Below are 25,525 nucleotides of genomic sequence, written 5' to 3'. Positions count from 1 at the left end.
CATGGATCTGGGAAGGCAACACATCCAGGGAGCTTCAGCAACGTTCCCCCTTCCAGCCGGCTCCAGGAAAGCAAGCAACAAAACGATTCCCCGTCCACCCCCATTGCTCCCCGAGAGGTGGCTCAGAGTGGGCAACCCCGCAGGAGCAGCCTCGAGTACCCGGCGTCTGACGCGGCTCCAAGCATCAAGAGAGCGGCACTGAGCACCGGTGCGAACCGATAGCCACGCAGCCATCTGACAAGTCTCTGAGATCAGGACGCAGGCGAGACGCGGAGGCAGACAGGGCTGTGGAAGGATGGATGGAATCCTAACCCAACCAGGAACAAGCCCCTGGAGATGTAACACCACCCCGTCTCCTGCAAACTTGACAATGGAGGAGGGGCCGCGGGGTCCTGCCTTCTGGTTGCCGAATTCCAGCTAGGAGGGCAAATTGTAGGGGAAGGCGATAGTGAAGTCGCTCTGCTCTTGGGCTAAGCGGGATCTCTCATTCTGGCTGTTTCCAGGGTCAGTTCCCAGGAGGCAGGAGGGCTGGGGGGACAAACGCAACAGCCACTTAAGGAACCGTTTCTGAACAGGGTACGCGAAAAGAGAGACTTCCGGCAGCAAAGCAGCCACGGCCTCCTGGCGCAGCTCCACCAGGGAGAAGCCAAGCCCCCTTCGGTGAGCAGGAATCCTGCGAGGAGAGGAACTGGGCAAACCTGAGCCACTGCATTCCTGCTAGGAGACGGAGCAGCAAAACCGTTCCCCCTCTGCACAGAACATCCCCCGACAGGTGGCTCACGAGACCTGCCTCATCTCGTCGGAGCAGCCACGCTCCTGCCTGAGGACGGTCTCCAGACACAAGCTGCTGGGGAAAGGGCGGGGGCCGTCTTTCTGGGGGAGTACTGTATCCAGCCCCCCACGCTGGCCAATGGGACTCTGTCAGTTTCCACCAGCATCTTCGCCATGCCGGTGTGCAGCTTCGCAAGAGGATCCCTATGAGGCCTCTCTCCTGCTGCTAGCTATTGTAGAGTTTGATTTGTGCCCATCCCCATGGCATCTAGGCTCTTGGCAGCGGTAACATGGAGGTCTCGGGGCAGGAGAGGGAAGCGACGGTGATTTAACCAAGGATCGATGAGCTTGTCTGAGTGAAGCTGCGACAGTTCTGGCAGATCCCCCAGAGCTGTGATCCCCGGCCCTGAGCTTTCAGCTGTTGCTGCTGGTTACAGATCTCCTAGGCCACATTACCCACCAACTACAGGCCTCATTCTGAGCAGGGCTCAGCACCCTGGCTCCCATGGAAATCGGAGCTCAGTACTTCTCCAGATCAGGTCCATTTGGCCCGTGGCCTTCGTGGCTGTCTCTAGCTCAGGCTTCTCTCAGCTCAATGGACACAGGTGAGCTAAACAGGGCAGGCCAGGGCCTCCAGACCACTGTGCCCGGGGGCCAGGGCCAATCGGAGAGGGCGGCACCTCCACGGACGGCGAGCATTACTGACGGCCCCGGCCTATCCGGGCAGAGGTGCACGCAGGGGAAGCCCATTTTGGCAGGGAGTCCCGCGTGGAGACCCTGGTCTATTTCAGCATGGTCAGTGATGGGAGATGCCTTTGGAGCCACCTCGTTCATCTGCCTGCGATGGGGCAGGTATTTACAAGGTGGGCTGTGTCCCAAATCCGCCCTACCCGCCACTCCCCACACAGCCCCCTGCTCCAGCCCCGACTCTAGCCATGAACTGGCTCCACCAAACACAGGACTCCCCATCTCATTTCAGGCATGCGCTGGGCCTGCAAGCCAGCCTGGGCCGTAATCTCCAGACTGGGCTGGGCTCCTCACACCCGCGTCAGCTTCCTCCTGACACCGCACTAACGGTCCCAAACGGACAAGACTGTGTGTTTTTCTCCAGATAAGTATCCTGGAGCGGGCTGACGAGCTTCCTCTGGGACCGGCGGGCTCCTTGCAGCGTTCACAGCATGGATGTGCCGTGGGGAGATTAAACCCCAGGCTGTGATAACAACAGCTGGATCAATGCGAGACACATCACGGTGCGCTGGTGGGGGAAGCGCAGAAGATAATTGCTTGGAAAGATTTGGCGTGAAATGAGCACGGTGCCTCTTCGCTTGCTTCCCATCAGGCGGGGGTCCTTGTGATTAAGCTGGGCAGGCACAGCTGAGAGGATGGATGGTCCAATGGTGAGCTTAGCACTTGGGAGACCACAGTTCAAATCCCTGCTCCGCCACAAACGCTCTCTGGGACCCCTGATAAGTCACTTCAGTCCAGAGCCACAAAGGTCTTAGGCCCCTGAATTCGCTCCTCCGGCCCCTCAGCCTGAACACCTTTGTGGATCCGAGCCTGAGTCGCTCCATGCCTCAGTTTCCCCTCTGTACAATGGGGGAGAATAGCCCTGCCCTGCTTCACAAGGGAAGCGGGGAGAGGTGTGAGCAGACAGCCACCACAGATTGGGAAGTGCTCAGAGAAGACAGTCATGGGGGCCAGGGAAGTACCTGCGAGAGATCACCCCCAAAGGAGAACGTAGGTACGTCCGGCCTGGCCTGAGAAGATGCAGGGGAGCGTGCTGCCCCGGGTGTGTCTGCTCCGTGCACACACAGGAGATATCAAGCCAAGATTTGCAAGTGAGACAAGCGATTCCGAGGGCCCCCCGGGAGGCAGCTGTTTAGTCCTTTCCAGGCGTCAGGCCGAAAATCACTCAGCGCTTGTTAATACTGGCCTGCAGGACTGTCACCCCGACGCCTCCCAGCTGACAGCAAGACGCCCGCACAGAAAGCCCGACCCTGGGACACAGGGGCTGGAAAAGAGAGGACAGAGCAGACCCTGCCAAAACGCTGCACACGCTTCTCGTACGGGGACAGGAGGAGAGAACATGGGACAGATGTTATCACATTGCTTAACGTACAACTAGAAGGTGCGTCAGGGCTACGGTGCACATGCAGAATCAACTGATCCATGCACACGCACACGCAAAGCTAACTGATACCCTCTCACGCGCTACCAGGCCCCTGCGCATCCACCCCCGGGCACCCTCACACCCACCCCCGATCACTCTCGCTCCTGCCCCGGGCATCCACTCCCAGTCACATGCTCACCCACTTCTGGGGCCCCTCGCATCCCACCCCGGGCCGCCTCGCATCCACCCCTGGGCACCCACTCCCAGTCACCTGCTCACCCGCTCCTGGGCACCCTCTCTCGCCCCCGCCCTCGGGTACCCTCTCAACCCGCGCCCCCCCCGCCCGGGCACCCTCTCTCCCACTCCTGCTCCAATGGACGCTCTCACCCACACATACTCACCTGCTCCCGTGAACGTTCTCACCCACTCCCATGCACGCTCATGCATCTCACACTTAGCCACACCCACACACACTCCCTCGTGAACACTCCCCTTCCCCATGCGCGCTCAGCCAGACTCTCTTCCTCTCCCTCCTTTGCACTGTCAGATGCAAGCCAGAAATCGGCCTGGCTCCTGCCCCAGGGGCCTGAGCCAAGCCTTCGGAGCAGGCCCCAGCCCCCTCGTTCCCCCTCCACAGCGGCCTTTCTGCAATCTCCCCTCCAGCTGGGCCTTTGCAATGGGCTCTCTCTGCAGCCCCCACTGGCCACCTTCCTTCCCAAGTGAAGCACGAGCCCTGGCTTTTCGCACGGATGGTGTTTCCAATTAATTCCGGATTGATTTATGTAGCCCATTTTCCCATGGTAATTTCCTCCCATTGCCTGTAACCACATCACCGAGGCCTGGATCTCGGAATCAGGGGAAAGATACTCCAGGCTCCCTGGGGGGCTGGCTTCCAGCTGGTACATCTTGGGCTTAAAACTCAAACACGAACAAGCAGACGCACTGGGAGGCCGCCCTCAGCCACGCCCCCTGCCAACACTAGGGGGCAGCACATTAGTCAGGAGATGGGGTGGGCACCTGGCCTCTCGGGGCTCAATGATACCCCTTGGGGAGGAGATCAGGGACGTGGTGAAACATCCCCTCCTTCGGGTCCTAGGTCGAGGTCTGTGGAGGAGACTCAATCCTGTCCTGCACTGTGCCCATCACCGGGGTATCTGGGGCAAGGCGGGAGCTCCTGCCAGCTGCTACAGCAGGGAGGGCCCCCTCCTCGCCCCTGTGGCTTGGACCACCTGCGGCACCAGCTGACTGTCCGCGACGCAGAGGGAGGAGCCGAGCCTGGGCCGGCAGGGGAAGGACCAAGCCCACCCCTCCCATCTGTCACTGCTCCCAGCCCCCCCAGTTCGCGTCCTGGGATGGAGTCGCTCACAGGCACCTGTTTCACAGGGGGCACCCAAGGTGGCATGATGGCCGCGCCAGGGAAAGCCCTGGAGAGTGGAGCCCGGCTGTACCCCGGGAGGTCCCAGGACAGGCAGCGCCCTCGGGCTCCTCCTAAACCCCAGACCCGCCCAGCAAGACCACCCGAGTGACTAGGGCTGGGGGAAGGGGCCTCATTGGTTTATGGCAAGTGCATGGCAGCCTCGGGGGTCCGTTCCGAGCACAGGGGGTAGCCCCACCCCACCCAGCACAGCCAGCAAAGAGCAACCACGTACTACGATAACAGTACACAAAGGCCAACTCTCAGGAGCAACCCTACAATAACAAACTTGTGTACAACGTCCCATCCCTGCAACAACCAATCACTGTTGGCAGATCTCAGAGTAGCAGCCGTGTTAGTCTGTATCTGCAAAAAGAACAGGAGGACTTGTGGCACCTTAGAGACTAACAAATTTATTTGAGCATAAGCTTTCGTGAGCTACAGCTCGCTTCATTGGCAGATCAGCATGCATAAGCCACCCTACAATAATAAAACCAGCGAGCACGGCCTGGTGCCCACAAGGAACCCTACAATAACAAACCTAGCCCAGCCCTCCACTGACAAAGCCCAGCCCGCCACTCACAAGTAACCCTACAATAACAAAGCAGTGGTACATTTCAACAGACGCCTGCCGCAGCTTTCGGAGCGGAGCAGAGAGGAGATCTTGTTGACAAGAGAAGCCAGCGCCTCGGCCCCGAGGACGCACACGGCTCACAGTTCAGATGGAACAACATGGGCTGTTTCACGGGACAGCTGTTTTAGCAATTCCCTGTTCCTCTTCTATCAGCGGAGACCTGCTGGGAATTGTTCCTGTTTGTTGCTCTGGCAAAGAAATCCCTGCAGCCTGTCAGCTTAATTGTTTCTGACTTACATTAAGATTTCCAGGGAAAACAAGGGGTGAAAATAATCATCTTCCTCAATCTAAACAGCATCAGAGAAAAGAAAACGAGCCCCGGGCACATCTGCTAGAGTGATCTCCCCGGGTGGGAAGAAAACGCCCCAGGCTCTGAAGGAAAACAGAGCCCAGCCTTTGCATGGGGCCAAGTTCAGTTCTCGATCTTTGACTGCGTGTCCCCCTCCCGGCCCGTCAGTGGCACATGGTGGTGGCTACCCGTCCAGAGGAGGGCAGGTGGGGAACGGACCGGCCTCTACGCCTGCCTCTAATTGACTTGAGCTGCCCTCCTGAGGGTCACAGCGCTGCCCTTGAAGGGTGGAGTGGGCCCAGCCACACGGGCCCTCCCTGCCGCAGGCTGCGCCGGTCAGTTTCGCAGTCGCGCCAGGCGAGGATTTCATTGGCGTGGTCAAGGGGGGCCTCCCAACTCTGCTGATTTTCTTGAGATAGTCGATGTCCTTAAAGCCCCAGCTCCCGGAGTCATGGGACTGGAGGAGACTCTCAGCTTGCATTTCCAAACAAACAAGTTCCTGCCCCGCCCCATGCAGGATGGCAGAGAAAAACTTGAAAACAAGAAACGAGGGGCCCCCAAAACGCTCAGAAACAGAAGGCAAAGATCCCCCCAGGCCTTAATTTTTTAAATTTTAAATTTTTTAAAAATCTCGAGATTTTTAAGCGACTCTTGTGATTTGGCAGGGCACCGGGCGGGGCTGCTCCAGGGCTTCTGGCGGCTTGGGACTGGCGCCGCCAGCTCTCTGGGCACTTTGCCAGCTGCTGGCAGGGCAGGCCCTGCTCAGAAACTCAGTGGCAACGGCTCATGCTCGTGTTCTGCTGTTTGCCGGGAGGTGCCCAGCACTGGCCTCACACAGACAACAGCAGCCTCCCGCCTCCACGCCAGCTGTGGGGCTGAGCCCCCACCTCACACTATGGTCTAGAGCAGAGGTCCCCAAACTATGGGGCGCACCGTCCCGGGGAGGCACAGAGGACCGTTCCGGGGCGGGGGGAGGGGCATGGCTGGGGCCCAGGCCAGCCCCCATGGGGGCCAGGGAGGAAGCGCTGCCCAGATCTGCTCCTGGCCACGGCCCCAGCAGCTCACCCCACAACCAAGGCTCCGCTCCCGGCCCAAGCTGCCAACCCCGCACCCAGGGCCCTGCTTCAGGCTCCATGCCCAGGGGCCCTAGATGCCGGCTCCACCCCAAGCTGTGGCCCCAGCCTTGGCCCCCTTTCCCCTGTCTGCCTCCTACCAGGGGTGGCGGCCCCACACCCAGCCCTGCGCCCTGGCTACCAGTCCTGCCCCCAGCCTTGATCCCCTTACCCCTGTCCATGTCTTCCCCCCCCCCCCGCTCCCCGCCGGAGCCACAACCACGCTCACGGCCCGGGGGGGCGGGGGGGACAGGGGTAAGGGGGGGCACGACCCTGAAAAGTTTGGGGACCACTGGTCTGGAGAGGGGTATAAATCACTGAGCTCTGCTGCTGTGGGGCAGACATCCTGGCTACGGCACCGGCAACCCGCTGTCCTCTACTGACTGGGATCAGACCCACTCTTGGGCCCCTGTCGCCCGCCGGCAGCTGGAGGCCTGCCGAAGAAACTGGGCTCAGACTAACTCCGTCAGTGCAGGATCAGGGCCGCCCAGCTCAGCACCCCACATCCACACCGGGCAGGACCCAGCTTCTAGGAAAGCCCGGCTGGTTCTCTGGGCAGGAAAAAGCCTGCCCTGGGCGCAGCGGGGGAGTTCTCGCTGGCTTCTTACATTAACCGCCGAGATGTCAAAATAACCGTTCAGTGGCACGGTGCCCAAGCAACCCCCTTATCTCCAAGCTGCAAGGCTCCGACACAGCACATGTCCTGCTTGCGGCTGGGCGGGCAGGAGGGCAAGCTCAGAGGGATGGCCCGCAGGTTCGAAGAGCCCAGACAAGGCAAAAAGCCAAGGCCCCGCTCCCGCTCAACTCTTCATGCGAGTTAAAGTCCCTTTGAACACGGCCCGTGCGCCAGTGCCCGGCTGGATCGGGGCCCCGGGCTGCCCCTCAATGCTCTGAGCTGCTCCCTAGGGATTCGGTTGTCAATCAGGCAAAGGGAAGACGCAGTGCCGGCCCCACGTCGCTTCTCGAATGCCCTGCTCTGTGACTGCCCACAAACCCGCACTAGGAATTCACCATGGCAGCGTGCAGAGACAAAGGGCTTGCCAGGCTGTCCTGCAGACGGAGGGCCAGGCTAAGGGTCATCATCCGAGTCGGAATTTCCCCCCCGGGTCAGCTCAGGAGCGGGGCTGGCGGGGACACGGTTCATCAGCTGGGATCATCTGGGTATATTTCACCTAGTCAATTCCCTATCACTGCAGGGGCATCAGGCGTTGGTGGATTCCAGCTGTTCTCTGCCCGTGGCACATACGAGTTTAGGCTGCTGAGGATGGCAGAGCTTCATGCCCAAAGAAGGGAACTGAGACCTGGGTGAGCCCACATCAGGAACAGATTCTCCCGGCTCGCCCTTCAAAATGGCAGACCCCCGCGTCCGGAGCTGTATTGTTCCTGGCACGGCCACGAAGCCCTGCAGTCCCACCAATTTCAAATGAGACCACTGCGGGGAGGCGAGGACAAGAATTACTTGGCTGTGGTGGAATCTAAGCGTGCCCCTGGTGTGATGGGAACCGAATGTTGTTGGGATGGGGTAAGACTCATGTGTTATAAATGGATCCTGGCCCAAGCCCCTCCCCAGACGTCAAGGGGGCTCGGGGTCCCGCTGCGGATCTCGCCCTGAATTGTACAGCTGGCCCGTATCTCTATCTGAACTAATCCCGGGGCCAAGAGCCCACGGGTTTGGGCAGGGCCAGATCCTAACCTGAATCTGAATCCGCGCGTTGCACCTCGGCCCTGTTTCTATCCTGGACCGACCCAAACGTCCTGACTAACCGTCCCTTAGAATTCAGCAAGGAGAATTGGGTCCCGACCTGAATGCAGGTTTCCCAGGCCGATTTCCTGGCGGGCTTTCCAAGTGCACAGGGCCATAACACGAGCGCACCGAGATAGACGCCTGCTCCCGGCAATTGCTGACCCACCTGTGACTGCTAATGCTAGGGGAGGTGGCAGAGGAGAGGCCAGACCCTGAGAACAGGAAAGCCTGCTGCATCTGCCTCCTATCCCCTGCACCCCCCTTTGCTATCGCCCCCCGATGGCACATGCATTAGGCCCACAGAGCGTGCTGAACCAGAACTGAGCTGCCTCTGAGCTCTGAATAACTTTCCCATGCCGACCCAACAGCAAGAGGCGGGGGGAGTTGAACTGCTGATCTGTGGCAAGCAACAATTCCTCAAGAGTCGGCTGCGCGGAGACTAGGCCTCCGAAAATGAATACAGGCCACCAGCTGAGGATCCTGAGGCCAAAATGCATCATATGCCAGCCGTTTGCTACTGTGACGCCACCCCTACATATAAACGGCAAATGTGTATGTGCACCACTGTCCTCTACTGGAGGGAATTGGAACTGCTTCTCTGTGTGCCATAGGCCCTATACTGCTAATGGCGATTCTCCCACAGCTCAAGAGGCCTCTTTCCAAGCAGGGGGATCCACGTTCTCTCGCCGGGGCTTGAGCACAGCGACAGCCCAGATTCGTCACATCAGGAGGGAATTCACCTGCCGCTGAAAGGGGGATGGTGGCAGTAACCAGTGCTGCAGTTCAGAGAAGTGAAATGGCCGGGGCTTTCCTTATTGCAGCAGGCGGAATGTAACTACCCCAGCATGCCCGGCGCCAAGACCTGCTCCACAAGAAACTTCCTGATCAGCATTAGCCACCAGCTGGGACTGACTTCCCCTCGCTAAGCTGGCTCTCTTAGCTATCCAGCGCCTGCTAAATCCTGCCGGGCAGCAGCAGTTCAGTATTGACCGGGAGGCAACAGTGCCTCCTACTGGCCCACCGATGGGTCCCATTTCCGAGCTGTCAGCTCGGTCAGTGCTTTGCCTTGGTGCTGTACGGGGCTCTGGGACAGCACGGAGAGGGGCGGATGAAGTGTCCCAGGGCAGCTCTCAGAGCCAGCCGGGCTCGCTCTGGAGTACACACAGCCAGCTGCTGAGCCTGGCAAGTGGAGGGAATTCAGTGCCCTTTGTCTGGTCCTTTCGGAAACACCCCAGCACCAGCCTGGCTGCGAACAGCCCTCGCTCACCCACCATCCAAACTCTGCCAGGGCGAGTCTGGGCCAGCCCCAGCCCCCCTGACACTGAGATACCCTCTCATGCCAACCTCCCTATCTACCTAACCCCCCGCTTACCATACTATCAGAGCACCTCGCTGCCTTCAATCCACAGACCCTCACAACCCCCCCTGTGAGGCAGGGCCATTAGCCCCATTTTACAGAGGGGAAACTGAGGCACGGAGCAACTAAGTGACTTGGCCAAGGCCACCCAGGGAGCCTGTGCAGAGCAGGGACTAGAAACCAGGTCTCACACATCCCAGGCTAACACCCCGGACCATCCTTCCTCTCCCTATACCAGACCCTCTTTTCCATCCACGCCCTTCTAGACTCCAGGTCACCCACAGGGGATCAGCTAGTTGGTCACTGACATCCTAATGGGCTCTACAGATTGTTCCAAATAATTCTGCTCCTTCCCTCACAGCATCCCACTGCCCCTGCCACAGGGAAGGACCACGGCAGGCCCATGTTGGACAGAGAGGGAAACTGAGGCACCGCTGGCTCCGTGGCAGAGCCAAGAATGCGGCTCCCCTGGTTCCCAGCCCCGTGCTCTGCTCCCTCCCCAGCTGCCAATGCTGTTTCACTGTGTTCTTTTTTGCAGTGGCAAGAGCCGCCGTGAAGCCGCGGCCAGAGTGCCCCCGGGGAAGAGGGGTCGGCTCACTTACCAGCTCAGAGTTGACAGAAGGCGCACATGGGGTAGCCGCCTGCGAAGAAAACACAAGAAGACCCAGCGTTAGAATGTCACCAGTCCCTAGGCACGGCAAAGCAGAGACCGGGCTCTCGGTCATCTTACATACGGCGTGACCTGGGCTGGGGGGCCGCCGCTAGGAGCCTGCCCCCGGACACCCCCCTCATGTCTGCTCCCCCCATCCACGGAGGCCTGCTCCACTGAGCGATGAGGCTGTGGTCAGCTCTGGCGAATGGTTGCGCTCCTTCACGCGGGCCGGGGAAGACCTGAACCGCGCAGGGACGTGCAGAAGGAAGGGGGTGACGGCCCAGCCTAGAACCCACTGGCAATGGCTACCGCACCATTCTGTGCAATGCTCAACCGCTTCACAAGAGGGAGACCTGCCCATGGACCCAACTGCCCCAAACACGCCAGGGCCCCGGCTTTGTCTTCCCCGGTCCTCGGACCGCCCAGGGTCTATGTGAGGGAGAGCAGCTGTATTAACTGCAGGCATTAATCTGAACGTACTTATCATAGAATCATAGAATCATAGAATATCAGGGTTGGAAGGGACCTCAGGAGGTCATCTAGTCCAACCCCCTGCTCAAAGCAGGACCAATCCCCAATCAAATCATCCCAGCCAGGGCTTTGTCAAGCCTGACCTTAAAAACTTCCAAGGAAGGAGATTCCACCACCTCCCTAGGTAACGCATTCCAGTGTTTCACCACCCTCCTAGTGAAAAAGTTTTTCCTAATATCCAACCTAAACCTCCCCCACTGCAACTTGAGACCATTACTCCTTGTCCTGTCCTCCTCTACCACTGAGAATAGTCTAGAACCATCCTCTCTGGAACCACCTCTCAGGTAGTTGAAAGCAGCTATCAAATCCCCTCTCATTCTTCTCTTCTGCAGACTAAACAATCCCAGTTCCCTCAGCCTCTCCTCATAAGTCATGTGTTCCAGACCCCTAATCATTTTTGTTGCCCTTCGCTGGACTCTCTCCAATTTATCCACATCCTTCTTGTAGTGTGGGGCCCAAAACTGGACACAGTACTCCAGATGAGGCCTCACCAATGTCGAATAGAGGGGAACGATCACGTCCCTCGATCTGCTCGCTATGCCCCTACTTATACATCCCAAAATGCCATTGGCCTTCTTGGCAACAAGGGCACACTGCTGACTCATATCCAGCTTCTCGTCCACTGTCACCCCTAGATCCTTTTCCGCAGAACTGCTGCCGAGCCATTCGGTCCCTAGTCTGTAGCTGTGCATTGGGTTCTTCTGTCCTAAGTGCAGGACCCTGCTCTTATCCTTATTGAACCTCATCAGGTTTCTTTTGGCCCAATCCTCCAATTTGTCTAGGTCCCTCCGTATCCTATCCCTCCCCTCCAGCGTATCTACCTCTCCTCCCAGTTTAGTGTCGTCTGCAAACTTGCTGAGGGTGCAATCCACACCATCCTCCAGATCATTTATGAAGATATTGAACAAAACCGGCCCCAGGACCGACCCCTGGGGCACTCCACTTGACACCGGCTGCCAACTAGACATGGAGCCATTGATCACCACCCGCTGAGCCCGACAATCTAGCCAACTTTCTACCCACCTTATAGTACATTCATCCAGCCCATACTTCTTCAACTTGCTGACAAGAATACTGTGGGAGACCGTGTCAAAAGCTTTGCTAAAGTCAAGAAACAATACATCCACTGCTTTCCCTTCATCCACAGAATCAGTAATCTCATCATAGAAGGCGATTAGATTAGTCAGGCATGACCTTCCCTTGGTGAATCCATGCTGACTGTTCCTGATCACTTTCCTCTCGTGTAAGTGCTTCAGGATTGATTCCTTGAGGACCTGCTCCATGATTTTTCCGGGGACTGAGGTGAGGCTGACTGGCCTGTAGTTCCCAGGATCCTCCTTCTTCCCTTTTTTAAAGATTGGCACTACATTAGCCTTTTTCCAGTCGTCCGGGACTTCCCCCGTTCGCCACGAGTTTTCAAAGATAATGGCCAATGGCTCTGCAATCACATCCGCCAATTCCTTTAGCACTCTCGGATGCAACTCGTCTGGCCCCATGGACTTGTGCACGTCCAGCTTTTCTAAATAGTCCCTAACCACCTCTTTCTCCACAGGGGGCTGGCCATCTACTCCCCATGTTGCGATGCCCAGCGCAGCAGTCTAGGAGCTGTCCTTGTTAGTGAAGACAGAGGCAAAAAAAGCATTGAGCACATTAGCTTTTTCCACATCCTCTGTCACTAGGTTGCCTCCCTCATTCAGTAAGGGGCCCACACTTTCCTTGGCTTTCTTCTTGTTGCCAACATACCTGAAGAAACCCTTCTTGTTACTCTTGACATTTCTTGCTAGCTGCAGCTCCAGGTGCGATTTGGCCCTCCTGATTTCATTCCTACATGCCCGAGCAATATTTTTATACTCTTCCCTGGTCATATGTCCAACCTTCCACTTCTTGTAAGCTTCTTTTTTATGTTCTTTTTTACTTGGCTGGTTACTGCTTTTCACACAGGCTCCTACACACCCAGAAATCAGAGCGTGTGGCTGGTGGTACGTTGCAATCAGCCCCCTCCAGAGGGCATTTCTCTAATCACGGCAGAGCTTTGGGACGGGACTCTCACACACATCTGCAAAACGCCCCCCATGATCATTTCCTGGATTAGCTTAACCCACGCGCCCAGCCCATCGCTGATCGATGTGCAACAAACCAGCAGGGCCTCTGAGGCCGAGAACGGGGAGCGTTCCATGTGGCTCCATCCGCTCTGGTGGTGACCTACCCCTGACCCTTCAGAGGTGGGAGGGAACACACCAATGAGCCTGATCAACAGAGCTGTGTCATACCAAGGGAAGGAGAAATTCCTCCTGTCCCCCGCCAGTGATCGGCCCTGCAGCATGAGGGTGGCTCCCCTTGAAACACCATTTCAGCTCACACAGCAAAGAAGTTACAGAATCTGGAGTCCAGCCTCAGCATTTGCCTCAATGACCCCCTCCCAGCCCCCACTCCCACCAGTAGTGAACTACGCCAACTTAAGCGTAGAGGACTTCCTTTTCTCTGCCTGAACCATGCGTCCCTTTGTTTTCAACCCCCGGCCCCTTCTCACATCATGGGCCGAGGTGGGGGATCTGACGGTTTCCTGGCACGTTCCAGGCTGAAGGGCAGACAGCAGGTGACTTGTCTGCCAGGGAAGAGGAATCGATTTGCCTCTTAAGGAGGAGAGCGATTCGATTTTGGCAACTGCTTTGGAAATTAGGCGGGTTTCGTTGTTTCTAGATGGTAGGATCCTGAAGGAGCCAAGACTGGGGAAATCAGGCTAGGAGTGGGAATGCCGGCACTTTGCTCCAGCATGGAGAAGGCGACCGCGTGGCAGGTTAGCCCCATTACGGTGGGAGGCACCAGGTGGCGGCATTACACCGGCTTCTCACGTAGCAGGAGACGATGCTTGCACGGCTGTTCGGTTTGTGATGCAGTTTCTGGTTGGGGGAGCTGTTGCAAAGGGCAGGAGAGCTTGAATCGCCCTAGCCAGAGTCAGTTCTTGGGGCAGCATTACTCCCTGGAAACTGGGCAGTAGAGTTGGGCTGGGACGGCTAAAGCAGCGGTTGCCTCCCTGCCCTTCGTGACCACCTGGGCCCTAGGCCACTGGATAAACGAGTTATGCGAAGCGTGAACTCTGAGTGCGTGCCACGGATTTCTCCTCCAGCGAGAAACCATCTTGCTAGGCCTTGGCACCTGCTACCGCTGGGCACTGGGGGGCCGGTATGTAACGTTTCTGCTCTGCAGTCCCTCCCCCACGCCCCGCACCAGCTGCGCGACCGTTGTTAGCTAAGGTGGCTTGAGCCTCCACGGACAGGCGGGGTCCCCAGGCACACTCAGCAGGCGCGTTTCACCTACTTGCCCCCACCACATGCAGGAAGCACAGAACCCTCTGCTGAGCCCAGCAGCCCCACCCTTGCAAAGACCAACCGCCCCTTGCAACGTCTCTTGTCCACGCTGCCCCGCACGCTGCACAGACCCCAGCGCAAGCAGCCGGCCTCTGGCTTTCCTCGTAGCCGGAGTCTCGCATGCCCAAAGAAGCATCTTGCCAAGCCTCCCGGGGCACAGCTACCGTCCCTCACATTGGTGCGAGCGAATAATTGCCATGCAGGCTCATCCAAAGATGCTCATGCTGGCTCTGGTCCCTCGCCCGGAAGGGAGGGGAAAAGAAGAGCTGTTGGAGGGGAAATGAAGGAGGCTGGCTATTCCGGGTGGCAGCTGCGGCAGAATAAAAGGGTCTTGTAGCCAGACTGCGTGGTCAGAGCAAGAGCTCACGAGCTCTGCACAATCCTCCGGCCCAGTGTTAGAAAGCGGGAGCAGTCGCTCCCCTTCACGTAGCATGGATTCCCACGCTCGCCCGTTACGTCCAGGCTGTAGCCTACCGGGCTTGGCTTCGGGCTAGCCGCTGCCTCAGTTTCCCCTCACTCCGGCTAGCTCTCACTGCCCGGCCTGAGTCTCTTCCTGGGGACAGTTTTATTGTGCAAAGATCGAACTTGGGCAAAAACACACACACAGAAAGCAGTTTCTCTGCCCACCCGGAGCTCCAGCTCCGAGAGGCTGTCCCCCCATGCGTCCCTCAGTGCTGGAAGGTCTTTGTATGTCCCTTGCAGCTCCCCCCCCGAAAACATGATGTGCCCCCTCTCCCACTGCTCCTCTCGCTCCCACCTGCTGCTCCCAGAAACACAACAGCTGCAGCAACCTCCCACAGAAGAAAGGAAATGCTCCGGATCGGAGCCGCACCAGCAAGCCGATCTCCTACACTGGTAGCTCGTCGCAGTAGCCACTGGCTACTGCCACGTGTCGGGGACATTAACCTTTGGTCAAGGTCATCAGTGCCAGGTCCCTCCCTGTGCCTCTCAGCCGTCTTCCCTCCACGCACCCTCCGCTCACCAAGCATCAGAGTCCGCCCCGGCAGCCCACATGATCTGCCCAGTGCTCGTGCACGAGTGTCCGTCGGCGCAGCACCTGGAACGCCCTGTGTCCCTTCTCCGCCTCCTTAAATCAGCCCTCTGCCAGCGCCGTGAGAAGCAGCTTCAATGAAAGATGCTGAAAAAATGAATCATGGTGTATGGCGTAACTGTGTCTTATCCGGCAAGCTGCTGGGGTAGTGCCCAGCCAGCGACAGCTGGGGTGAGCCCGCAGGGGCTGGCTCAGTGCTCAGATACCCCGGGGACGGGCACTGATGGATGGATGGGTCTCCCGCTGCAGTGGCTGAAGGCATGACAAAACAAACCCCAACAGAAGAGAGAGGCTGAGGATCTCGGTCTGAGCCCAGGAATGGGACTCCTCATTTTTGTTGCTGGTTCTGATGCTGAGGCTCTCTCTGAGCTCAGATGTGTCCCTTTCCCGCCCCATGACTCAGTTTCCCCATCTGCTGAATGGGTATGAAGCTGCTGGGCCGAGGATTCATGTTTGGAAAGGCTGAAGCAGTGCTCTGTATTAATACGAGGGGAGTATTTAGGGGTAATCCCACTGAGAGCTCATTTGCTGAATTAACTAATGAGTTAATTACCAGAGTTCTTTGAAACTGTGCCTCCCTGATGGAGACTGCCCTTCGACCTGAGGGGCTGGGGCCGGGTGTTCAGAGAGCAGATCATCAGTTCGATCCCTCGAGCCGCAGGCAAGCGGCTGCAGTAGCTGACGACAGCGATGTCTGCTCTTACTGACGCTGCACTCCAGAGGCAGGGCTGGCCTACGGTCCTGTGTGAAAAGAGGTCTCGGCTGCTATCAAAAGGCCGTACTGCTACAGTGGCCTCCTCTAATGGCTGGGCTGCAGAGGGTAACAGCCTACCACTGCTACTTGCCAACTGAGTAGCTCCTTTAGTTCAAATGACAGGGGCCTGTGCTCGGAGTGCTGAAGAACCTGGGCTCAGGGCCCGGGGTCATTATGTAAAGTTGTTTTAAGCAGTGTGTATGGAACCTTTGAAGTGGAGCAAAAGACCGCAGATGTCAGACGAAACAGCCAAGCTATTGTTCCATGAATTACCAGAGGCAAATTACTGCCAATTAACCTTGGGCTTTGTTTCCTCCGTATTCCTCTTGGTCCCTGCGTCAGGTCCGGATTTGCCAAAGGACTCAGGGTCTGGGTATCCAATGGCTCTGGAAGGACTCAAACCCAGGCTCCTGCCGAGCAGAACAGAGTGGCCCAGCCATCATCCTGATTGCGACAACAGCTGGGACTCACACCGGGCAGCAGACCTCTTCTGATGCTGCTCCTGGTCTGGCCCTTTTCTCCTCTACATGCAGGGTGATCTTTACCCACTGCAGAAAACAGCGTCAAGGGCAGCGTAAGCCCAGTTTTGCTGGTTCACTTTCCCATGTCCCCAGCCCCGCACCACACGCCAAGCTCCGCTCCGCCCAGCATATCCTGCCACTCGCACTGGCAATCCAACCCAGAATTTCCTGGAAGGAGCTTGTGGCTCAAAACTATTTGTTGATATTGATACGGCACGGAGACACGCATGCCAGGGAAGCCACAGCTACTTCCCAGCAAGAGCTGCTAAGTACCCAAGCCCCTGCATGTCCCCCTGCGAGGGATGGACATAGGGAAGTGACCGGAATGTCTCTGCACCCATCATTCCAGTGTTTCTCAGGCCCTGTGCTGAGATTCCTGGGATGGACGAACATTGCTGAGGGGTCCAACTTCCCAGCACCCCAAAGCAAATCCCACGTCCCGAAGTCTTGGACTCGGAGCCAGCTCTGAATTCCACAACTGGCCCACATCTCTATAACCAGCCAAACCAAGCCTGGTAATGCCGGAGAGCAGTCAGAAAAAAAGCTACGGGAAAGATTCCTGGTCTGGAAAAGCCAGCTTGCAGCGAGAGACTGAAGGAACGGGTTCTGTTTAACTTATCCAAGCCGCCACAAGGGGAACTGACTTCTGAGAGCAGAGGCTGGACACGGTGCAATGCCTGGAAGCTGCAGCTAGAGAAATTCAAACTACGAACAAGGCCCCGGTTTTTAACGGTGAGGGTAATTAACCACTGGAACAATGGATCTAAAGGCGGGGTTGATCCTCCATCACTTGAAGCCTTTAGTGTATCTTAAACTAGGGTCTAGCTCAACTACAAGTGATGGGCTTCATGCAGGAATCATTAGGGGGTTCTCTGACCTGGATGATGCAGGAGGTCAGACTGGGTGATCATATCGGTCCCTTCTGGACTCAAAATCTATGAAGACCCCCGACGCGAACACCCTTGGGCATTGGGGGGTGTGGCCGAGACATACTTCTGGGTCCTACTCCTAAAGCCAGTTTCACACAGTGAAGCTTTGCCCTCTACTAACACCTGCCATCCCAGGATCTCAAAGCACTTCACAACCAACCGGAAAGTCAGACTGACATGCACCTCTGCAGTCAGGATGATTATAAAGTTTGCGGACGATACCGAGCTGGGAGGGGTTGCAAGTGCTTTGGAGGATAGGGTTAGAACTCAAAACCATCTGGACAAACTGGAGAAATGGGCTGAAGTCAATAGGATGAAATTCAATAAGTACAAATGCAAAATACTCCACTTAAGAAGGAACAATCAGTTGCACACATACAAAGTGGGCAATGACTGCCTAGGAAGGAGAACTGCGGAAAGGGATCTGGGGGTCCGAGTGGATCACAAGCTAAATATGAGTCAACAGTGTCACGCTGTTGCAAAAAAAGCCAACATCATGTGTCAACAGGAGTGTTGTAAGCAAGACACGAGCAGTAATTCTTCCGCTCTACTCCACACTGATTAGGCCTCAACTGGAGCATTGTGTCCAGTTCTGGGCACCACATTTCAGGAAAGATATGGACAAACTGGAGAAAGGCCAGAGGAGAGCAACCAAAAGGTCTAGAAAACATGACCTAGGAGGGAAGACTGAAAAAATTGGGTTTGTTTAGTCTGGAGAAGAGAAGACTGAGAGGGGACATGAGAACAGTTTTCAAGTACATAAAAGGTTGTTACAGCAAGGAGAGAGAAAAAATGTTCTCTTTAACTGCTGAGGACAGGACAAGAAGCAAAGGGCTTAAATTGCAGCCAGGGCGGTTTAGGTTGGACATGAGGAAAAACATCCTAACTGTCAGAGTGATTAAGCCCTGGAATAAATTGCCCAGGGAGGTTGTGGAATCTCCATCATTGGAGGTTTTTAAGAGCAGGTTAGACACACACCAGGGATGGTCTAGATAATAATACTGAGTCTTGCCATGAGGGCAGGGGACTGGACTAGATGACCTCTCGAGGTCCCTTGAAGTCCTACAATGCTATAATTGTCCCCATTTTACAGATGGGAACATCAAGGCCCAGAAAGAACAAGTGATGTGCCCCAGGTCATACAGCGTCAGGACTCCAGCTATGGGATCCAGGTCGAGGCCAGGGCTTGGGGTGGAGGGGACTCAAGAACATGGCCCAAGTTCAGTGCAGAGGGTTAAGGGCAGAAGCAGAAGTCCGTACCAATGTCACACCGTAGGACTGGGTCGGAGCTGAACTCGATGAGCTGCAGCAGAGAGCGAAGAACACCAGCCACAGTAGAGTTAGGGGAACAGAGACAGGGTGAGATGTCAGGAGCGGGGGTGGTGAACTGGGAACTGGAACCAGGAGCAAGGATCAGGACCACACAGCAGGATCTGTAGCAGCAGCAACCCAGGGACCTGTCTTATTGCAGAAACAGCCTCCAGGTGCTTTGCCTAGGCCTGAAATAGTGCACCTGGGCCAATCAGGGAATGCGGTCGGCTCCGCCAGGTGGGACCTCTATGGGCAGGACATCCAGTGGTGCGTGCACCCGGAGGGCTCACAGGCTGCTGTTCCCTGCTTTGCAGAGGGGGCAGCGTGGATACCGCAGCCACCCTGGGATCCCAGCCCCCAGCACCTGGGAGTCACCCAGGTTGCAGCCCCATGGCTTCTCATGCCCAGCGAGTCCGTAGCAGAGCCAGGAGTGAACAGACTTCTCTCAACTCCCAGGCCTGGGCTCGGACCCTTAGCTCACGGGTCCTGACCCTTGCTAAAAGCTTGGCATTCCCACCGACAGGAGTCATCACAACGTCTGGATGGGAGAAGACCCCAACATCCAGCTGCCTGCGCTGGAGGTTCTCTGAGTTATCCAGCCAGGGTCTCTTCTGCCCTGGCACTTCTGCTCCCAGTCTCAACTTGGAAAGACAAACATGATTTAGAAGATGCCAACCATTTCAGACCTCCCAAAGCAATCCAACGGGGGCTGAGTTTCAGTGGAGGTTCAGGCCAAATCTCTTTCTGTCTGGACGACGACGCTCCCTATTCCCGAGGAGGCTTCCTTCGGGGCTGCTCCCACCACAGGCCTCTGTCTTTCCTGGCAGCTCAGAAACACTGGCCAGAAACTGCTGCACTGCAGGGAGCCACCCCTGGTAATTCCCACCAGTCTGCCAGGGGCCAGTGAGCCAGGCTGTCCTTGGACCGCCCATGGACCCACCCACCAAAGAGTCACTTGGCTGGAGACCAGGAAGGAACAGCGACAAATTTAGGGCTAATTCTTGGTTACACTGGTGGGAATCCAGAGTCCCTCCCCTCATTTCCACGGAGCACTGGATTTATAGACTTCAAAGCCAGAAGGGACCGTTCTGAGCATCAAGTCTGATCTCCAGCACATGGCAGGCCAAGGAACCTCATCCAGCGTCTCTGTTATCAAGCCCCATCATTTCCAATTCAGATCTTTCAGACAGAGAGCCAGTCTTGATTTAAAAAGCCTTCAAGTGAAGGAGATTCTCCCACATCCCTAGGTAACTTCTTCAGTGGTTAATGACTCTCACCATTAAATGCTTTATTTCTTGTTCCAGCTTCAACTTCCAGCCACAGATGTCACCACTCCTTTTTCTGCTCCATGGAAGAGCCACCTACTCTCAGAAATCTTCTCCTACAAAGGAGCATGATCACGTCATGTCTTAACCCTCTCTTTCTCAAGCTAAACCCAACTCCTCAAGTCTCCCCCTACCAGGCCTGTTCTTCAGAGCACCAATGCTGCCAACAGAAGTAATGCGTCTGCCCTACTCCCGCTTGATGTTCCCCTGCTTATACAGCCAAGGAGCGCATTTCCCCCACCCAGGATCTGTCTCCACTTGGAAACTTACCGAAGGAGCTACTCCCAAACAATCACTCCAAAGTGGATAAAGCTAACCCACAAGCAGGCACTCTCATTCTGGAAGAGGAGAGTCCACACGGGCCTTATACCTAGATAATTATTTCAGCATAGCTACTGCGGTAAATGTCCAAGTGTAGACAAGCTCGTGAACATGGGCTGCCCACCAGGCCTGCCTGGTCTGATCTGGTCCAGGAGTTGCTGCATCCTCAAGTTCTCACTCGCTTCTCCACAGAGCACTGCGCCACCTGCCCACGTCCCGGGGACCGGTGTGTAACTAGCAGGTCGACCTCCGTCACATCTCCAGAGGCCCTCCCCACGCCGGGCAGGGCCTGGCCTCTTCGGTGGAAAGCTCATCAGAGGGGGACAAGCCTTGACTAAGTGTTTCGTCCCCTTAGAGATGCTCCCTCCAGTTCGCTGACAGGGCTGTGGGGGGCAGAGGGTGGGAATCTTGCCCTTCGTCTGTGCTCACCGCATGGCTCTGTAGAGGCCTTCAAGCCGGTCAGGTCCAGAGCTGGATTCATTCGTTACCAGTAATCCACCAACGGCACTGAAAAGGAAACGCAGTTTCTCCTCCCCGGCCACCCGCCACAAGCAGGGTTGTTTGCTTGTCCTCCCTGTCCACCCCCGTCCATCCCGTTGCTCACGCCGCGCCAGGCAGGCTGCTAATCACTGGCTCTTCCTTCTACTGCGAACCCCCAGGTCCCCCCTCCCGGGCTGCTCCCCAGCTGCATCTTCTAGCGGCCGTGTTTGTGTTCCTGGCTCTGTTTTGTTTTGGGTTGGGGTTTCGATTTGAATGGAGAAATGCTACCATAAAAGGCCCCGTTCTCCTGCCCTCCGGGGCTGGCGCCGATCCACAGCGCGCTTGGAATGTTCTGCTTGGACCTGCTCACGAGCCGAGTTTTGGCTACGGGACGAGGGCTGTTTACACAGTGTCTCTAGGCATTTGCATGAGAAGAAAAAAAAATAATGAAGTGCCAGCATTTAGGGAGCTCCTGCTTGGGCCCTGATTGAGACCCTAAGAGAGAGCGTAGATCCTGCGGGCGAGGCCTTTCACAGAGCGGGAGGCCCATGGGGCCGGTTAGCAGGTCAGTCTCCCCTCCAGTAGATCACAGGCATTTCAGCTTCACGCCGTAACTGAGCCCTATATTGTATTCCTGCAACCTGTTAGACCAAAGCTTTCAGTCCTCAGGCAGAGAACAGGGGGACTCAGGTGCGGCCAGTGCCCGAGGCCCCTGTGATGGCAGGGGAGGGAAGCCAGGCTGATCCTGGCAGGCGACCCATACCCCATGCTGCAGAGAAAGGCGGAAGCACCCCCCAGTGACCCCACCAATGTGACCTGGGGGGAAATTCCTTCCCACCCCCCAAAACTGGCTATCTGGCACGGGAGTCTAGGAACAGGGGGTCTCTGTCTCACCTCAGCGCAGGGGTTCACCCCGCCCAGCTGTGGCCAGAGGAAGGCGGGAAAAACCCCACCCTGGGATACAAGCAATACAAGTTACAACGCTGGGTGCGACCCACGCGCCAGCTGACGGGGAAATGGGATGCACGGGGAGCTGAGATCCAAAGTGTCCTGGGGTTGGGAGAAGTCGCTTCACTTTAGTCCTTAATCACTCAGTGAATTGCAGGGCGAGGCATGTCAGGTGAGGGGCATCGGCAGAGCAGAGGGAGTGGGGGGAAGAGCTCAGGGCTGGGACAGCAGGGGGCTGCGGGTCTGGAATGAGGGGCATCAGTAGAGATGGGGGGCCGGTCTGGAAGGAGGGGTATTGGCAGAGCTGGTGGGTGGGTGAACCCAGGGCTGGGCTAGCAGGCGGCTGCGGTTCAGGATTGAGGGGCAATTGGCAGAGCGGGGGGAACCCAGGGCTGGGCTAGCAGGGGGCTGCAGGTCAGGATTGGGGGGCACCAGCACAGCTCTGTGTGGGGAACCAGAGGCTCAGATAACAGGGGGCTGCAGATCAGGATTGGGGTTCCTCTTCTGTGCAGTGCCATCGCCCTGTGTAGGGCAGTTCAGGGCTGAGGCCTCGCACGACAATGCCGGCCCGGGATGGGGCCATGGGATTTCATTCAGCCCCCTCCAGCTACACGGTGGCCTGCGTTCCCCACACACGCTCGAGCCAGCCTGGCTGGGGATGCCGGTTAACCCTGGGCTTGAACCCATTCTCCCAGAGCATCTGCCAGGGCAGCCCCCATCCCCTGGCTGCGGAGGCCAGGCCTCTGCGGGAGACCCCTCATGGTGATGCTGGACAGTGCAGGCTGGGAACTGGCGCAACAGAGAGAACCCTAGGGTCCGTCTGTGTCCGGATGCCCCAAGACAGAATCCCCTTTATAGTCCTCACAGCCCCGGCCCGTCTCCGTTCTCCCGCGAAACATGCTAAAGGCCCCACTGACCAGTGACTGGGAGAAACGTCCCCATTGCAAGATCTGAGGGTGGAAAAGGCTGGGAGCCCCCCCTCGATGCCAGAGGGTACCTGAGACTGGCCACAGGCCCAACCCCACTGATCTCGCTCAGGCACGTAGGCCCCAAGTCGTCTGTGGGTTTACGTACTAAAGATCCAGGCCTCGTCTCTACCAGCGGCTGCCCTCGCAGGGGGCGTCTGGCATGTAATGGAACTGGGCGCTAAACATCAACTCCGGACCCGCCTCGCTGGACCGAAAGCAGCCTGGAGAGGGGAGGGAAAGTGACCCGAAGTGCCCGAGAGTCAGTGCAGGCCAGTGAAACGGGCAAATGGGGAACAAGTTTTATCCTGGCAAGAAACAGAACCAGCCCCTGAGCCATGCTCGCACACCAGCAACGCACCTTCCAATTGTGACAGCCCCGGGGGGGGGGGTTGGTGCAGGGGTGGACGCAAGTTTAATCTGGCTGTGGCTGGTGCCAAGGCTTGGAGAGCTGCTAGCATCGCCGTGCCCACCACCTGGGGCTTTCTGCCAGCCGCTAAGATGGGCGCTGGCTTCCCACACCACTCAGCTGCTTCCAAAAGGGAGTTTTGCGAGGGCACGTCGGTGTGAGGAGGGGGCATGTGCTGGCACACTGTAGGCGGGGGGCAGAGATGGGGCAGAGCTCAACAGTGTGCATGGCTCCCAGCCCAGCGACGGGGAGGTCCAATGCAGGGCACAGTACCCACCCACCACCATCTTTGGGACCATGGTATCGGTAGAATCAATGGCCAGAGAGAGGGCTCTGCTCTGACCACAGGCCTCACCCCTCCAGGCCTGGGTGGCGGCAAATCAGAGAAGCCCGCGCAGCCCTTCCTGCTCCGGCTCGGTGGCTCCATGGAGGATGTCATTCTCCAGGGCTGTGAGCCCCACTCTCTGCGAGGACCTGATCCTGGGACAGCAACAGGAGTCACAATGTGCCGGTTCCTCTCGGCATCAGGCTCCCAGGTACAAAGCCTGTCCCCAGAAGGGACCTTGGAGCCTTGCACCAGCTGCAGTGACCCGGCCCCGACCCCAGCCCGTATTCGTTCATTGCACACACAGGCGAGGGCTCCTGTCCGACGGGCACGGGGCACACAGAGGCAAGAGGGAACAGAGGCACAAGTGGGAGAGGTGGAAAGGAGGCAGCCCCTGCCCCCCGCCACCCCCCACAGGGTATTCCCAGGTGCCCTGCCAGGCCGGTGCGTGCAGATCTTCTCCAGCAACGCAGCTCACACAGGATGCGGATAAACCATTTCCTTAGGGCATGCACAGGGACGCAAAAGCTGGTGTGTAGAAGAGGAGAAGTGGGGGTGACATCCTGGCCCCAGGATAGTCAATGGCAAAAGTCCCATTAACTTCGATGGGGCCAGCATTTCACCCCGGATCTTCTGCCTGGAGCTCCGTCTGCACCTTCTGTGCGGGACACAGAAGTCCCGTTAGGGGACTTTAAAAGCTCACTCACCCCCTACAACGCACCTTTCAAGTTCCATCGGTCTGACACGTGCTGCCCCCCATCCAGTGGACTACATGCCCCAGTAACAGCGACGGGGGTGAAACCAGACAATCACCGCGCTCCCGAATCACCTCACACAGATAAACGACCCAAACACCCTCCGGCCTGCGGGCGAACACTTCACAAAGCGATCGCTCTCGATCTGACCTCTCCGTCCTCGAAGGAAACCCACACAACACGAGCCTGGGAGCTTCATTTCCTAACTCTAGACACTAAAAACCATGGACTGCGCAGAGACACTGGATTTGTGGCTCATGACAACAACCTGTTACCCATTAGCCCCCCTTTTCTGTCTCACGACTGCAGGGGTGTTAATGGGCCGCTGTATCTGAAATGGTCCCTTACCATATGCACTAGCTACTCCTGCCAAGCAATCTGTTCCACCTGGCATTGTGCCGCGAGACCCTTTCCCAGGCTCGAGGAAGAGCTCTGTGGCTCCAAAGCTTGGGTCTCATCACAGAAGCTGGCCCAATGCAAGAGATCACCTCTCGCACCGTCCCTCACCGCCCCCCAGCACCCTCAGAAATCCGGCCAGGCCGCTCGCTGGTGCTGCATGACCACCAGGGACGGCAATAAGGTCCCCAGCAAACCGTTCAAGGGACCAGCAAGTCCAGCGCTGCCCGGGGGCAGGATACAGTCCCCAGGGAGGTGGATACGCCTCCGACCTGACCCCCCGCGACGCGGAGCTTGGCAGGCAATGCCCACGCTGGCCCTGAGGAAGCCGGAGTGCTCCAGTTCACGCCCTGTGTTTGCACCCTCGAGCTGTCTGCGGGGCGGTTTGTTCTCTGCCTGCCTGCACGGCCCTCCCAGCAGAGGTACCGCTCTTAAAACAACAGCCCCAGCAGGCTCCGTTTCAGAAGCCCCCTTGGGGGCGAGGAGCGCCTGGTGACAGCCCGCGGTGCATCCCCTGGCCCCATGGCACGGCTACGTAGGGGGCTGCCGCGCCCAAGGCAGGCTCATGTTGCGGGGGGGAAGACGACGCAGGAATCGGGGTCGGGGGGCGGGAGTGAGAGGGGGAAGCGAGCACTGTTACCTCCTGCCCTGTCCGGCTCAGCGGAGATCCCTGGCCCGGGCACCCTCCAGGGCAGCCTGCTCCGGCCTGAGCCTCGCACGCCAAGACACTGGCCACAGCACACGCCGTCACTGCCCCGGGCGACGCCTGCCACAGACCCCCCCAGCAGGGGGTGCCCCAGTGCCAGGGCCAGATCCTCAGACGGTGTCAAGCCACCTGATTTCAGAGCTTGGGGGGGGAGGGATAGCTCAGTGGTTTGAGCACTGGCCTGCTAAACCCAGGGTTGTGAGTTCAATCCTTGAGGGGGCCATTTAGGGATCTGGGGCAAAAATTGGGGATTGGTCCTGCTTTGAGCAGGGGCTTGGACTAGATGACTTCCTGAGGTCCCTTCCAACCCTGAGATTCTATGATTCTACCCCCATTTACACCAGCTG

At 57.6% G+C, this 25,525-nt stretch overlaps 1 protein-coding gene across 3 annotated transcripts in view; it reads right to left on the bottom strand.

Moving 5' to 3' along the window:
- Window positions 1–25,525, bottom strand: part of TNS1 (tensin 1) — a 273,763-nt gene that overhangs the window by 132,490 nt on the left and 115,748 nt on the right. For all 3 annotated transcript variants that reach the window (XM_074967030.1, XM_074967029.1, XM_074967031.1), the window contains one exon: window positions 10,034–10,072. In XM_074967030.1, the coding sequence (XP_074823131.1) occupies window positions 10,034–10,072 (39 nt within the window). The remainder of the gene's footprint in view (window positions 1–10,033; window positions 10,073–25,525) is intronic.

The sequence above is a fragment of the Natator depressus genome, chromosome 11 (assembly GCF_965152275.1).
Source record: "Natator depressus isolate rNatDep1 chromosome 11, rNatDep2.hap1, whole genome shotgun sequence".
NCBI classification, from domain to species: domain Eukaryota; kingdom Metazoa; phylum Chordata; order Testudines; family Cheloniidae; genus Natator; species Natator depressus.
Note: the sequence above shows the minus strand (reverse complement) of the source record. Positions and strands in the feature narration are given on the sequence as shown.